General features: G+C 39.9%; 1 protein-coding gene across 1 annotated transcript; it reads left to right on the plus strand.

Annotated features, from left to right (window-relative positions):
• The first annotated feature begins 1,142 nt into the window (after positions 1-1,142).
• Positions 1,143-16,764, plus strand: LOC104314249 (matrix metalloproteinase-20-like). Its single transcript, XM_069807882.1, is given in 8 exon segments — positions 1,143-1,340; positions 3,203-3,353; positions 3,356-3,418; positions 5,371-5,541; positions 8,612-8,683; positions 10,376-10,564; positions 12,647-12,747; positions 16,639-16,764. Coding segments are annotated over 8 exon segments (1,071 nt in total).

The raw sequence follows: 16,764 nt of genomic DNA on the forward strand, positions 1-16,764 counted from the left end.
ATTGAAGATCATAACTGCACAAGCTGTCTAAGTAGAAGAAAGCTGAGCTGCAGCGAGATGCACAGCAGATTCATCTAACTTAAATCTGGGGCAACTAATTAAGTTGCCCAAGTGCAAGTATTTAGTGCCACTGACTACAGGGTATCCAAGATATCTGTATATACCTGGCAGATATGATGCAGGGCCCAAAGTCTTCAGAAGACCCACAACTTTCCAGAACTGCAGCTGACAGCCAGGCAAGCTACTCTAAGAAACCTCAAAAAGCACTAGATGCCTGCATGTTGGCAAATTAATGGATAATAATTAAAAAAAACCCCAAACAACCAACAACTTCTGGGATTACGCAAGCATAGACTTTTTTCACAGATGATTGAAAGAGATAGGTTCTTCCGGATGATGATTCATCTGATCATCCTAGATGAAACTGCTTTTCACAGGATGCCTGTCTTAGGATAAGGTGAATCATTCTTGGGGCTACCTTGCCTCAGTCTTTAGATCAGACTTAGGCATCTAAAGAAAGATGTCTATAGGACTGCTTATCATCAAGGATGTGCTCATGTTGTGGTCCAGCTATTCTCAGATATGTCACATGTTTTTTCCGTGTAATCTCTGCTATCTCCTTGCCTTTTTCTTAAACAATTCTACAGATACACATCAATTCCCTTCTACCTCTTCAGATCTGTGTATTTGAAATAGAAAAGCTGAGCAGTAATCATCTACAAAATAGTAATCACTCTACAGACTAGAATGAAGTTATTGTTTAGACTTCTTTGCCAACTTTCTATTTGCCTTAGAGATAGCTCATGCAAATAAACTATGCTTGTCAAAACCTGAATGTTTGTTAACATAGAAAACTCCAAAATTACAATTTCCTTTCATTCTGAATTGAACCTTATTTCAGCAGAAGACCTAATTTCAGTATAAATAAACTATACTCTTTTTATCCTAATAAGTGCCCAGTTTTCATTGCCAGACTTTTCTACTAACCATATGTTCAGCTACATTATTTTTTTAATCAGCATTTCATACAATACAAATTGTGGAAAATATTCCATTTATGTCAATCAAAACATTGAAAAGTAAATGAGCAATATTTGCTTGATTTTTTCTGGATTTTGGGAGTACCTTGTTGAGTATTACACATGAAAGGGAAGGCATCAGGCTGTGGAGACGACAGCAGCTGCATGACAAGGAATCTTAGAGACATGCAGGCATTCCTAGGTGTTTAGGTGACCAGGAATGTGGACAATAGCACTATGAGCATGACTCAGAGACCATGGTGTGGTGTTCCTGACATAGCAAACTACCAGCTCTTTCCAGGAGAGCCCAAATGGGAAAAGAATACATGAATGCACAGGGCATGAGTTGTGGGTTTTCTGGCTTTGAAAATTAGTAGGCATCGCTTGGATGATTTAAAAGCACCATTAACATCTTTTAATTTTTATCAGTGTTGTCTCCTATTTGTATTTCAAATCTTTTATCTCTGTTATAAAGTCAGTGAGGACTTTGTAATAAGTCTCTATGATTTTTCCAGAAATTACTAGTACTTAGAATTAAGGGAAGACTGTATTATAAAAGAGCACAATGCAAGTTCAAATGAGCAATTCTTGGGCTGTTTCAGTGAGAAGGACAAACTTGTTACTGCACCACTAAGTGCATTGCATTACATTAAGAAGACTGCAAATTTAAAAAGATAGGTTGGCTATCACAAAATGAAATGTCATGATATGTTAATGGCTAAAATTTTCCCATGGTATATTTCTGACATTCTCCAGCTTTTTTATCTCGTTACTATTACACAAAGCTGCCACTAGATGTCAGATTATGAAAGGGCCCCACCGGTCCCCACAAATGCCTGAATCTCGTTAACAGCTGAATTAGAATAAAGCATTGCACGGGGTAAGGGGAATAGCCGGAGAAAAAGGTAACTTTACTGATCTTTAGCTTTTGGCAGTATTAAATTACTGGTCTTCTAGGAAGAATCGCACTGTTTTGACACACAAGAATACAGGAAAGCTCCTGAAGCCACCTTCCTCTTCTGGGCTTTTACACTGTTTTTAAACCATCTTTCAAGATGGGCCCTGATTCATTACAGGAACTCTTCAGCATTACCACAATGCTAACACTAAATAATGCATAGCAAATTGAAACACAGAGCTTACCCAATGCAAATTAAAATCATATAAAGAAAATAATTTATCAGGTCTAGTTCCTTCAGTCAGTATAGACTTACCTATATTTACAACTCAGTTGACTCAGTGGCCTTGCCTTTCAGCCCCATGCTCATGGCTAGATTACACTAACTATGGGGCTTGATGATGAAATATCATGCTATGTTTACCTACAAGGAAGCTGGCAAACTGGACACTGTAAAGAAAAGGAGACTTGGTACGTCCTCTATGTCATGTCATGGGGTTGAATACTCTCCATGGCAGGTTAAGGGACCTTTTGCAAAGATCAGAGCTAGGAAGACAGCCCTGGACCACATCCTGGTACCCAACAGAAGGACCAGCCTTGGACTGTGAATCCTGCTCCTCTGTCATCATGGTCACAACTTCCCAGGACAAGAGCTAGAAAGGGGAGGGATGGGGAAAAGGCAACGTTCTGTGTAGAACAGAACAAAAAAGCTTCCCACTTTCATCAGCATACAGGACAAGCTCTGTATTTTGTGATTACACTGGTTTAATCTGGTTGCTCTATCAATGTCTATAGAAAAAAAAAAAAAAGTGCTTCAGAGAGCTTCATTCTCTCCTGGTACCTTGTGTAAAGTGGAATGCTGCAAATGAATTTTGGTCACAGTGAATGATACTAAAACCAAAGCTGATGTCAGACTTATCCCTTCCTAACTACAGAGGCAAAGCCATGGGACAGAATGCATAACACATTGAAATCATAAGTTAATTACTTGGGATGAGAAAGGGACTTTAAATTGCATCAGAACCATGCTGTAACACTATTTCATGGCACTGCACAGCCTTATCCCTTCAGCTGAATGCTCTAAGTGGGCATGAATCATTGTCTTTGCACTACTGAAGATATGACCTCTTTTCTAAATCTGATCCTCAATTTCCTTCCCAAAAGTGTCTAAATGATTCCTTTTCACTGAAGTCTTTCAGTTGCTGTTCATGGTCACAGCTGTGAAAAGGCACCTTCTCTCATTATCTGCTTCCTAGGCTGATGCTTGGTTATATTTCCTTTCAAGAAAGCAGTGCCTCAGTATTCATTAAGGATAGAGTTTCTGAAACCCTGTGTAGTGGGGGTTTCTTTTTCTTTCTTCTGCTATTATTTGGTACATCACCATGGCTCTTATCCCTTTGATGGCCCACATGGGACCCTGGCACATGCTTTTGCCCCAGTGAAGGACTGGTAGGGGACAATCATTTTGACAGTGCAGAGAAGTGGACCATGGGAACAAACGGTACATGGAAATAGCTTACAAATTTTGCAGATTCAAGGACTTGCTATGAAACAATCCTTGAAATTTACATCCAGAAACCAGTCTATTCCTGAGCTACCTGAGGAGAAACAGCATAACAATGTGGGATGTTAGAACAGTTCAAAATGTGGAAGTATGAAACGTGAAATCCTTTATTAGGGGATAAATTTGAGGTCAGTTTGGAAAGTGGATACTACATGAACAGACTGATAAACCTTAATCCCAAGAAAACTCATTGAAACAAGTATAAAGAAAAGGATCTAATGTCACTCTTTCAAAACTGGACTAACTCAGTAAATCCTGAAAGAGTTATTTCTGACCTATCATTGTGTACCAGGAGGTGGGAGAACAAAATTTGATCCATCATTATCTGTGACAATAATTTAATAAAATAACACAATCCACAGTTTTTACTGCTGGCCACTGAGGATCAACACATGTATATAAGTTGTGTAACATAATGAAACATAAAGCAACATAATGAAACCCATTATGTTGCTTATTGTTGTGCTTTGCTAAGGAGCCACTGGAGAACTGTTTCCCTGTTGTGTGACAGGAGGCTGTATCACCCTAATATGAGTGATTGTTCATGTGGTTTTAATGCTAAGCCCATCCTGAAGAGCTTTGCAAGATCAGTGCTGGAACATTTATCAGCTTGTAGTATTGAGGAGAAAAATCCTGAAATGTCTGTGGGACATACTGGTTCCTTGTCTTCAATAGAGTAAATTAAGCAGTGTCAGAGAAGTAATAATCTATGCTATTAAATCATTAACTTTGTCCCTGGCACAGCTTTGTCCTTGACAAACTAGCATTTGGACATGATTTGGGAGACAGTACAATTCAAATAATTTCCTCAAAAAGCAGTCTGCATGTACCTGCCCTGTTTTGAAAGATAATTTTAGATAAGAGTGGTTCCAGGCCTATTTATTTTATTAGTACAGCAATAGTCAGTGATTGCTCTTTGCACTTTGATGGCTTGCCACACTCATGGGGATAAGCATGACATGCCCGACCCTGCTTTCTTGTTTATATCATCAGGTTTTGCTCCCACCTGATAGGTTGTCTGTCATCCATCTGGGTCTCACGCAATCCTTTCCCCTTCAGGGTGCTCTGATAGCACATCCAGGTTTTAGTAATCTTTCTTTTGGGAGCTAATAAGGAAAACAACCCTGACCCTTAGTTAGAAGTCAAAGGTCCAACCATAAAACCCTGTAAAATATTGCAAATCCTTTTTTTCTGGATATTCCACTGCTTCATAATAGGTTTTTTGAGAGCATATCCTCTCAATCATCTCAGTCCTGTGTGGGTCGGTTTGCTTGATAGTGCCACTGAAATCTACTGCCATGGGACATCCTGTTCAATGCCTGCTGTTTGTCCAACCACGCTCTATAAAATCCTTCTTTACAAGGCAAACTTAAGACTAGTGTCTTCTATTACCATGTCACTTGGTCTCTAGTCAAAACAACAACCAAGATGTCCAAGGCATCTGACAAGCTGCTGCCTGCAAGTCCTCTCTGCCAAACCTCAGGATCTTCAGTGTTCTGGACTATCTTTTTTCTAATCTGCCCCAGAGCTCAGCTCTCATCTGCCTAATTTCAGCATCCATATAGATTGTCTCATCTAAATAATCTAGGAGCCAAATCTCACACTATTTCTCCTTCAGTTTACCAGATAGGTCCAACTCCAGCCATAGATCACTGACCCAAATGAATGCATTCCCAAGGACACAAATATCACCACTTGCACAGATTGTTACTATCTCCTCCAAGTTTCTGCAAATGTTCACCAAATTTGGTCTTCTGAGATATAGAAAAATTTTACCTTTTCTGAAAACCAGTGTAAACTCAGAAACCTGATGTCTAACCCTCAGATGGTAAGAAATACAATCATCTGCCCATAATGGAAATACCTGTGGGTTGGTTTTAATAATTTAGGATTTAATTTATTCACTGTTGCTGTCCATGAATTTGGACGTGCTCTGGGCCTCAGCCATCCAACTGATCCATCTGCTTTCATGTATCCTACTTAAAAATACCAGTCTTCATTTGGATTTTGTTTGCCAAAGGACAATGTGAAAGTGATACAAGCATTGTATGGAACATTCTGTATAACTCTTAAAGGACAATCTACTTAACATGAAATGAAAGGAATTGCAGGCAGTTTCTGCCTCTTTTGATGCTGTTACAGTGCTGGGAAAAGTAATTCTCTTCTTCAGAGAAGGGTAAGGTTTACACTCCCTCTGTCATCCAATGCACTAGTCCTGACTAAAGAAATGTATCTAGATGTTTTGCACAGTTTCTTTGTTTTGTACAGTTTCTCAATGTTTTGTATAGTTTCATTTTGGAATAGCTGAAACCTGAGGGGTTTGTTGGCAATAAGCTTTTGGAAGAGATGAAAACTGTATGTTTTCTTAAGACTCTGTTGTCCAGCTGTGATAAAGGAGATGAACACTTTTTTTCTTCCAAAGAGGTTAAATCACGACTGCACTGAAGTCAGTCATAAATTCCCTTATACCTGGGGGAAGACTCTGCCTTTAAAGGATTACAATACCTCGACTAAAAAACCACTCTGAGACATAATGATATTTCATCTCTGGGACAGGTGATCATTCCTCATTACAAGGATTCCTTTGAAATCAAGGACACAGTTTGACTCGGACTTGTTACCTCCTGAGCAGACACTTCAGCAGCTTGGGAGGGTGAAGATGGATGCACACCCTTTCTGTGAGAGCATCAATCAAATTATCACTTAGAAGAGGGTGGCAAATGATTGCTTGGGTCCATTTCAGCCCAAGTTTACAGCAGAAATCCCAAACCCTAATTCTTCTGCTGAGCTGGGACACCTCCCTCTTTGCTGGCCTGCCACTTCAGCAGCTGTGAAACCAGGGACCAAGGGGACCGAGAACCTCTTCTGCAAAAAATTTAAAGTTCTTTCAGATAACAATCAATCAGCATTCTGCTTAAAGCTGTGGCAATCACTGTTTCCCTTGAGCTTTCCAGACTTAAACCAGTCAGAATGTTTGTACCATTTTGGAGCAACAGTCCACTGAAATCCCATATACTGCAGCCACACTTCACCCCAGCCTACCATGAGCTGGTAGGGAGTCATGCAGGATTTCACTGGACTTGTGCCTTAATAGCACTTTGCCAAAAATGACTGTCAGCAAAATACTCTGGAAAACAAAGAAAGCTTCCTAAAATGAAATGTAATTTATGTAAATTTCATTTTTCATGAGGAACTGAAAAATGCCCCAGATTTCATAAATTGGTTGCCATTTCCTCTGTGGCCTGTGAGTCATCTTCTAGATCTGTGGCAGGAATTTTTTTTTTAAGTTTTTTATTACCACTTAGTCTCTCATTCTGAGGAGATACCACTTGCAAAACCCCCTGACAGACCAGAGGTAACATGATTGTAGCTGGACTAATGCATTAATCAGTGCTGGGGACTGATCTCCAGCTGTAGATATAACCAATATGACTAGATCAAAGAGAAATCATAGGACTGATATGATGAGGCTATAAAACTGAAAAGTGTAAGATGGCATTTCAGATGGAGCCTAAAGCCTAAGGCTACAACTGTAGCAGGAAATAAAATACAATTGGGACCATTCTCTGACATGCCAACAAGTATGAAGCAGCTCATGCCCATACTATTAAACTCTCTTAATCTCTGAGATAGGTTGGCTACACCCAAGCTGGTTATTGGAAACGCCCCTGACCCATGACATGTTCTGAATAGGGCCTGGGAACCATTCAGAAGGTTGGTCCGAAATGAAACCACCCAAGAGCCACTCTAGCAATTTAGCAGTACAGAGGATTGAGATCTAGTGCCTGGGAATGTTTTTTTGGTACCACAAATTTTACTAATACCAGCCACAGCCTGAGCATCTATTCGTCTCTCTCAAACTCCAGGCTCACAGATGCCAGTGCAGCAGCTTCCAGTGAGGTCCACAAGGCAAAATGCTTTCTGCTCTTCCCACCTAGTCTCCTTCCTTTCAATTTTATGCCCAGTTAGTTAGTTCCCATTTAATATTATGCCTGGCAGTCTGACAAGAGAATTTAGATGACTTTGACAAGAATTTGAATCAGAGTTGCACCTGCTGCAGCCATTTCACAAGAGGCAACATAACAGTGGCTTATAGGCAGCCACAACACCACAATAAAAAAGGGGAAGAAATTATAAAGCAGGATATCCTTTGGAGACTGCTACTGCTCATTTAAAACACATGGGAAACACATTTGTCTAGTGGTAGGATGAACAGACACAAGATTACCTTGGACAGCTGGCCCAGTAAAATTGCACAGAATCTTTTTAGACACACACACATGCACACAAGAGCACATGTATATATATATGTGTGTGTGCATATATTTATATAACTTTGAGGAGGATCCAGCCAACATACTGCAGAGATGCTGTGTGTGTGGTAGTTGCACGTGGGCAAGCTGCACTCAGCAAATCTGTAGCCCTTTGACTCTCTTCTGCTCCTCCTCTCACTCCACACAGCCTTCATCAAGGTAGCTGTGGGTTTACTATGACCAAGGCAGTAGTCCTTGTTGCAGTAAATTTAGTGCAGATTTTCTACAGCCTCTTCTTGATAGATTCCCTATAAATTTGTTTTCTGCCTGCCAGATGAAAGTCTTGTAAAAACAATCTTTTACATATGTTCCACTTGCATCACATGTTCAGATTCAAGCATGGAGGAGGATGTTTTCTTGACCTGAACTTTGTGTTGCCCCAGACTATCTATCTGTCATGAAGAATCTTGGGCTAGATCATCCTAGCAGCAGATAGTGAAGAATAGGCAGGACATCAGCAGGTGACATCCCTTTCACTTAACCATAGATATCTACTATACAGGTGATTACATGAAAGTTAATCCTTAGTGCCAGTGCAGAGAAACAAACACTTTTGGGGAATGAGCTGTTTCATTCTAAAGCAAACAGCTAAACTCAGGACAGATTAATCCACACTTGACATCAAAACCTACTTCTGATGGTATGACAAAGACTCAGGCATGATCTACACTAGTGTTCTCCTTGTTGCTAGCCCAGTGTTACAACTCTGACAGGTTTTTTTAATCTCTTCATTTGAAGGGAACGCAAAATTGAAGCTGGCAAGGAAGTCACTGCCATGTGCCATTCATCAAAGCAGGGCCATCGACAACACTGTGAGGCTCACTGACCATTCCTTCCTTTCCTCAGCTCATATTAAATCTTGTTGCTGCTTATGAAGTTCCTGAGAGGGGTTTGGTTTATTTTTTCAAAGATCAATTATATCGGGGGTGGGGGGAAATAGAAAAAGAGTAAATTTGTTTAGCAAAGAAGAAGCTCTCAAGCCTACTGGTCTCTTGGAAGATGAACACAACTGTCCATAGCTTTGATCATTAGTTTGGGTCACTAGAGTACAGATCCAACACTGAGAGTGGGAATCTCTAAAGCTAAATATCAGTTCAATGGCTTTTTGTGTGGATCAGTCAGCTGGAGATGGAGAAAGATACAACACTTAAGGTTATCTTTAGCAATCACAACAGGAAATTAAACCAAACTCTGCCTTCTCCTAAGTTACTTTTTAGCCATATTGCCCACACTTTTCCAATTTATAACAATATACTATTTTCCTAAAGAGTCACAGGAAGAATTATATATGAGGTAGGACTGCATGTCTTGCACAGAAGTTCTAGCTCTGTATAGAAAAGTTATTCCTGAAGAGGAGAACACTTACTGAATTTAAGTGAACACTACTGAACACTAAGTGAAGGTTAGGGTACCAAAAGGGTTAATAACGAAGGAGCCATTTACAAGCTGTGAGAGACTGAATTGTTATCTCAAGTCCTTTGTCTCAAAGATTGTTTGCTGTGAGAGACTGAACTGTGAACTGTGTACCTCGAGCCACTTATCCCAGAGATGGCTTGTTTAAGCAGGGCACTCCTCTGTCCATAAGGATGATTATCGGGCCACTGAGGCCTCCAGGGGAGGGGACAGGCTGGAGCTGGGGGAAACATGCAGGAATGTGGAAAATACCATTGTCATGGAAACTGTAGTCTTTGAGATAGGGTACTGGTTTCTGGCGTTGATCAAGAGAAGGTCCTGTGGTAGATGAAACCTGCAGTGCATGAACAGTACGTATGTGCATGCATCATCAGACTATGCCCTATACAAAACTGTGGAGACAAGCTGTGATGTGCACCCATCACTGAAGAATTGAAGACTGAGGACCAACAGGATGCCACTGGATCCGTGGTGGTGACTATCCTTGCAACTCTATACTGACTGCTTGCTTGATTTCTGCCTTTTCTTCCATTCTATCCTATTGCTACTATTTTCTACTTTTGATAATAAAAGCTCTTTGGGGTATACGGCATTTGACCTCGTTTGTGTCTTAATCTCACTCTTGGGATCATATTGAAGCCTTCCCCGACATTGGATCGGGACACAGGAATATTTACATCTAGAAGGATCTACTCCATCATCTCATTTTACCTTTTGCAACACAGAGACCACAAACTTCTCCAGCATTTCTTATCTTCCACCCAAGAGGCCTTACATTTTGTGCTTTGTTAATGAAATGGGTCCAGACTTTATCTAAAGACATCAAGTGATGAAGAATTTCCCAATTCATTAAATGAGGTGTTTTAGCATTTGAACTATTTTCTATTAATTTGCATAGGAAAGTGAAACTTCTTTAATCACATCCAAAGCCTTTTAGGGCTTTAGATATCATCTGTCAGATGCTAACGCTATATATAGGAAGACCAGTGCTCAGCCTGGTCTGTGCTGATGGCATAAGATCCTATGGAAAACCATCACTGGTTGCATCATGTAGCAGTTTTATTTTCTTTTGTGCCGAATCATAGCAGTGGCATCTTTTCCCTTCAAATTTAGATTCAAGAATTGCTAGGAAACTGACAATTTTTATATAACACCTTTCCTTTTTCAGGCCCTCATTACTGGGTAACTCAAGGATTTCAAACACAGAGCCCCTCTTATACCATCTCTGACTTAGGGTTTTTCAAAAAAGTGCAGCACATTGATGCAGTGGACTACCTGAAGAAAGAAAAGGAGATGCTCTTCTTTGAGAGTGATGAATATTACACACGCATTCATTACCATCTGACCCTTTTGGACTGTACATCTATAGGAAAACAAAGATTTTATTTTTCACTAAGGAAATGCAGACAAACTAAAAGCATTGGAAGCGTGGGCTATGTCTGACAAAATGTAGACATCTAGAACGCATATGGCTGCATAAGAGTATTTCATGCAAGACTCCCATTATACTCAGTCTGGACCCGTGACTTACTCTAATCTCTGGATAGTAATTTAGAGGGTGCCTCCACTGAACAGACCTGAAGCCAAACAGAGATTGCTCTGCCATTTCTCCAGCCTCCCCAAGGCTGCCAATTTCATAAGCAGAGTGAGATACACTCTCATGCCATGCTTAAACACAAAGTATAGGCATGGTTCATCAAATCTTGGCTCGTCCAGTTTCAGAGGTGTCAATGTTTAGAAGATCCACAAAATACTTATCTCATATTCTTGCAAATAGTACAAGACACAAAACAGTCCTGAAATAAACTGTTCAGCTAAAGATCTTCTGTAAACACCAAACCACACCAGAAGAAGAGAGCAAGAGAGGTCACAGAGATGTCGTAAGTCCTAGGCCCTTAATCAGCAGAGAATGTGTTAGGTATGTGTAGTAGATCCCTTCTTACCATGAGCGCCTTTTCCACCCTCACTATTGCTTGTTGTCTCTCCAGGAAGATACTGGGGACTAATATACACAGCCCAGAAGCCAGTCTAATCAAACCTGCATTTAAAATAGAATTAATCATCCTTAAAACTTTCTAACTCCATCTAAGTAGAAGTGCAATTTGAAATACTTAACAATAGTTCAGGAAATAAAGAATAAAATTAGCTTAAAATTGGTAAAATGATAAGAGGAATCAGTGAAAAAACAATGAAATATTTTCACATCTTTGCCTTCATAGACAATTTTGATTATTTACCTCTCTTATCTAACATATTGGTTTTTTCTTACCTGTCTAAATAATTTTGCCTTCTTTGCTTTTCCTAATAAAATGGGGAAAAAAATGGTAACTGAAAATTTAAGAAAGATGTAGTTACTAAAAAGAAATACAATCCACGACTTTTACAAGAAAAGTTTTCTGGAAAATTCTGACCTGCCTATCTTAAAATCAGCTCATGCTTACTAAGCAAATGAAATAAGGATGCAGAGTGAATGCAATATTATTACAGCTGTTCAAACCACTGAGCAAACACATTGATTCATTCTAAAGAAACCACATTCAGAAAAGCTATAAAAATCTTCATAGGATGTATTAAATTCATTTGACTTGGTGAATACAGAGCATATGTATTTTTTGGCATAGGCATGGGTAATAAAATAAATATGGATGGAACTAAACCAATTGTCTGTACTACTGTAGATAGTACTTAGCAAAGTTGCTATAGAGAGCATCCAACTTTCCTTGAAGACTAACATTAAAAGTAGCATGAAAGCTTTTAATTTGATTTTGCATTTTATTGACTTGACAGTGGGATGCTAATCTTAGAGAAAACCAACCATGGGTTGGTTTTCATGAGCCTTTTCTACCAGTCTTGGAAAATTTCCATTATCCTAAACCTAATGACGTTTCTTATTCGCAGTTTCTATAGCTCTCTTTTAAAATCAAACAGTTTCCTGTGGCTCTCTATAGACTTTCAACTTAGCACATTTAACCAAAGTCTTCAAACATTTCCTTTTCTGGCCTATGTAGTCCAATTTTTTTAAGGTATGAGGCTGTCTAACTGCATCCATGCAGACTATATTATGTAAACTGCACAACCAAGTGAAATTGTCTGACACCAATTGCATGGGTGAGGAGTAAAGGTTAGTTAGCCACAGCAAGGCTACTGGGAGTGAGCAAGTGTAAGGGTTGCATGTTTTCCTGAGGGAGAGACAGCAGAAAGAGGCAGGAAGGGGTTGTTCATTATCTTATTGCTCCTTATACACCACCAATAGGTTGAAAAGAGCTGCCTCTGCCCACTTTCTGTTATCACGTATTCGAAGTTCTCTATCAAAGGCACTATTTAGATCTCATTTTTTGATTGCAGTGAAGAAGTCTTGCCATTCCAAATACATTTTTTAAAAGTATGAAAAAACTAGCATTAACACTGGTCCATTTATAATAATTTTTCTTTTTCAAAGCTATGATGAAAAGAAAGATGGGAAAAGACCATCCAAAAAGTATTCATAAAGAGTTCAGAGCAATCAGTAGCAAAGTAGAGGCAGCACTGGAAGTGAATAATGTCTATTTAACTACACAGCAAACAGGCTTGATCCTGCCAGTCTGTCCTCTGTGGAAGTAAAGAAGTTAATATAAGCACAATGTCTGTTCCCAAAAATAGAATTTTTATTGATTTCTCTCTGTGATGAAGCTGAATGAAATTTCCTGTCCAGCTGCTTTAGCAAAGACTCTGCAACGTATCAGCTCCACATCCAAGCCATGAAATCATCAGATGATATCAAACCACAAGATATAATTCTGCATTTAGTTTAGCATTTTTCTCCATGTTAGATTTAAACTCTATCTTTTCAGTTTTCTGCTGAAAAAGCCACAGCACACAAAACCTTTGAGGTTTCAGTTGGGAAACTTCGTATACATGTTTATTGCACAAGTAAAAAATTACCTTTCTGAATCCTGAAAAATGACTTGAAAATCTCATACAATTATAGCTCCAGCAGGAAAGATTTGAATCCCAAATATAGACTTTATAGGAATACCATACTGCTGTGACAAGCAAGACTCGGAAATTCCTGAAGTTTGTTGAAGATAATGTCTTGTCACAAGTACTCAATGAGCCAACTAGGAAAGACAGTCTCCTAGACTTGTTATTTGTGAATATAGAAGGACTATATTCACAGTCCTTCTATATAGGATGGGAGATGTGATGGTAGGTGGCTTTCTTGGCCATAGTGATCACAAAATGGTTGAGTTTAAAATCTTCAGTGTAATGAGAAAAAAAGGGCAGCAGCATTGCTATCCTGGATTTCAAGAGAGCAAACTTTAAGCTGCCTAGGAAGCTACTTAGCAGTGTCCCCTGGGAATCTGCTTCTGGGGGCTTAGGATTCTATGAGTGCAGGTCAGTTTTTAAGAACCACCTGTTAAAAGCATGGGAACAGGCAATTCCATTTCATCATAAGTCAAGTAAGCAGGGCAGAAGACCAGCTTGGCTGAACAAGGAACTCCTCATGGAGCTCAAGAGGAAAAAGAAATTGTATGATCTCTGGAAGCAAGGTCAGGCTTCACAGGAAGACTACAGAGGTGTGGTTCACATATGCAGGGAGAAGACATGAAAACCAAAGCTCAACTAAAGTTGAAACTCACTAGTGTTGTGTCAGACAACAAGAAAGGCTTTTTAAAGTATGTCAATAGCAAGAGGAGGTCCAAGGAAAACAACAAAGCTGGTGGAAGGGTTGGAAGGCATGCTCTGTGAGGAGCAGCTGAGGACTCTGGGTTTGTCCAGTGTGGAGAAAAGGAGGTTGAGGGGGTGACCTCATTGCTCTCTACAGCTTCCTGAGAAGGGGAAGTGGAGAGGGAGGTGCTGATCTCTTCTGCCTGGGATCCAGCGACAGGACGCATGGGAATGGTTCAAAGCTGTGCCAGGGGAAGTTCAGACTGGACATTAGGAAGCATTTCTTTACCAAGAGGGTGGTCAAACATTGGAACAGGCTTCCTAGAGAGGTGGTCGATGCCCCAAGCCTGTCAGTGTTTAAGACACATTTGGACAATGCCTTTAATAACATGTTGTAACTTTTTGTCAGCCCTGAAGTGGTCAGGCAGTTGGACTAGATGATTGTTGTAGGTCCCTCCCAACTGAACTATTCTGTTCTGTTCTATTCTATTCTATTCTATTCTATTCTATGTTTATTTTGGCGTAAGACCTACCATAACAAAGAAGGGAGTGGCCCACTTTGAACCCACAAATGTTAATAAGAAGTGGAGTTGTTAGTTTGTACTGACATCAGTATTTTAGAATTGATTTGACAATGAATTTGAGTTGGTTGACAATGAACGTATCAATGTGCTACAGTTAGCGCAGGCCAGATAGCCCAGCCTGTGCTACCTTTGGACACTACATGTCAACAGCTCAAGTATTGCTAAAAACAGAGTTGGGGTAAGACAGAGTTCAATATTCGCTAATGGTGTAAGCTGAGTCTCTGAGGCATACTGCTGGGGTGATGACCATCACTGCAATGAATAAAGGAGGTTGTAATGAGGTGGGGGTCAGTCTCTTCTCCCAGGTAACAAGTGATAGGACAAGAGAAAATAGCCTCAAGTTTCACCAGGGGAGGTTTAGATTGGATATTAGGGAAAATTTCTTCACCAAAAGGGTTGTCAAGCATTGGAACAGGCTGCCCAGGGAAGTGGTGGAGTCACCACCCCTGGAGGTATTTAAAAGACCTGTAGATGTGGTGCTTAGGGACATGTTTTAGTGGTGGACTTGGCAGTGTTAGGTTAACAATTGGACTCAATGATCTTAAGGGTCCTTTCCAACCGAAATGATTCTATGATTCTAAATAGGTAACAAAGTCCCTATAAAATAAACAACCTTTTTTTTCAGAAAAAGTAATTTCGTTATTAAACAGTTGAGAGCAGAAAGATCTTTTTTTCAAAATATAAGTAACTTGTCTGGAGCATAAGAAAACTGAAAAGAGAGCTCGTAACAGCCAGGAAAACAGTTTTTCCTGTGGCAGGTAGCAATAGCTACTGACATGCATTCAACACAAAACATGTTCTGCAGATGTTCAGATGTATTAGTCCACAGCAAATGGTGCTCACTGGGGCTCACATCTCATACTCTCCAACAGCAGGAACTGCTTCTGGGAGCTCTGTCTAGAGATGATTGTGAAACCCTTCTCAGTGACTCAACAACAGATACATACATGTGGATTTGCCAATAGACATTCTACCCTACAGATAGCAGTAGGAGCATTTCATGAATGCAGACAGGATGTGGCAAGCATGGGGTTCAATCCCAGAAATTCTTCACCAAGATTTTTCTTCATGACAGCAAGTTAAAGATGCATGAGAGTGAATTTGTCTATTCTGTCTGAAACATATCACTGACATTCAAGCTAAGTTTAGATAAAGCACCTCAAGAACAGCCTAGATTTGCAGCAGCACGAAGCACAGACCATAGGAACAGGGTAAATCCTTAGCTACAGTAAGCTTCAAGCTACTCACACTTTTAATGGCACCCAAGCAATTCAGTTTAAAGCTGACTCGGCTGTCTTTGAACTACACTGCTTTCAAAGTAGACTATAGAGCTCTCTTAAATCAGGCTAGAAACTGGTTTGATCATGAAGGTTAAGTTCATCCTGTCTAACTTTAGAAATTCAGTTGCCATATGAGAGGCCTGAGGGTATCCAAAACACCTGTATGGGGCTGGTAGATATGAGTCAGGATATATGGTAAGGTCATGCCCTCTGGACAGGCACCTGAGGGCCAGGTAGTTTATTCTAGGGTCTTTCAAATAGCACTTGATGCTTACGTTTAGACAGCTGCATCAAGCACTAGCTGTTCAGAAGTCAAACACCTGGGGCAAGATCCAGTCATCTACATTTACATGCATAGTGCTGACTACTTAATGTCAAAGACTCAGGTACCCAAGACATCCACACACAACAGGGAGACGTCACACAAAACAAATGAGGGCCCATGTCTCTCTGGAGATGCACCTGGAAGGCATCTGGGACACTGCACATCAGATTTCCCTATGTACTTACGAGTGGGCAGTTCAGCATGTAAGTCCCCTGCACCTTTGAGGCTGCTACCCCAAATGTGAGAATCCTATACTAGACCCTGATGTAATAAAACAAACAACTGTGTGGGTGTGAACTTGTTCTTGAATGTGACTCCCAAAATTTAGCATCCCCAGACCTAAAACTTATCACTAGTAATTTAGCATTATACACTAATTCTGTGTTTTTAAAACTCTATGAGGCATGTTACAGCTCTATAACGTAAAAAGCTGCTAGAAAACAAGCCTGGAAATATGGACTTGTATTAAGTCACTCAGATTTTATGATCACTATGTAACATGCATATGTAGCTGCAAACTATTGCAACAGAGCCCTTAGAATGAGCTAGTTCCTCTAATGAACACTTCCTTTTTCCTTTTTCTTATTTTTAAGTATTTATTTACTTCTTTTCTGGTCCAAAAGCCTATAAATATGACAGAGAGAAGGAAAATGTGATTAATATTGTGAAAACCAGTTCAAAGATTGGTTGCTGTATCAGCCCTCAGCAGATCAGCGGATGA

The sequence above is a fragment of the Haliaeetus albicilla genome, chromosome 20, assembly GCF_947461875.1.
Source record: "Haliaeetus albicilla chromosome 20, bHalAlb1.1, whole genome shotgun sequence".
NCBI lineage: Eukaryota > Metazoa > Chordata > Aves > Accipitriformes > Accipitridae > Haliaeetus > Haliaeetus albicilla.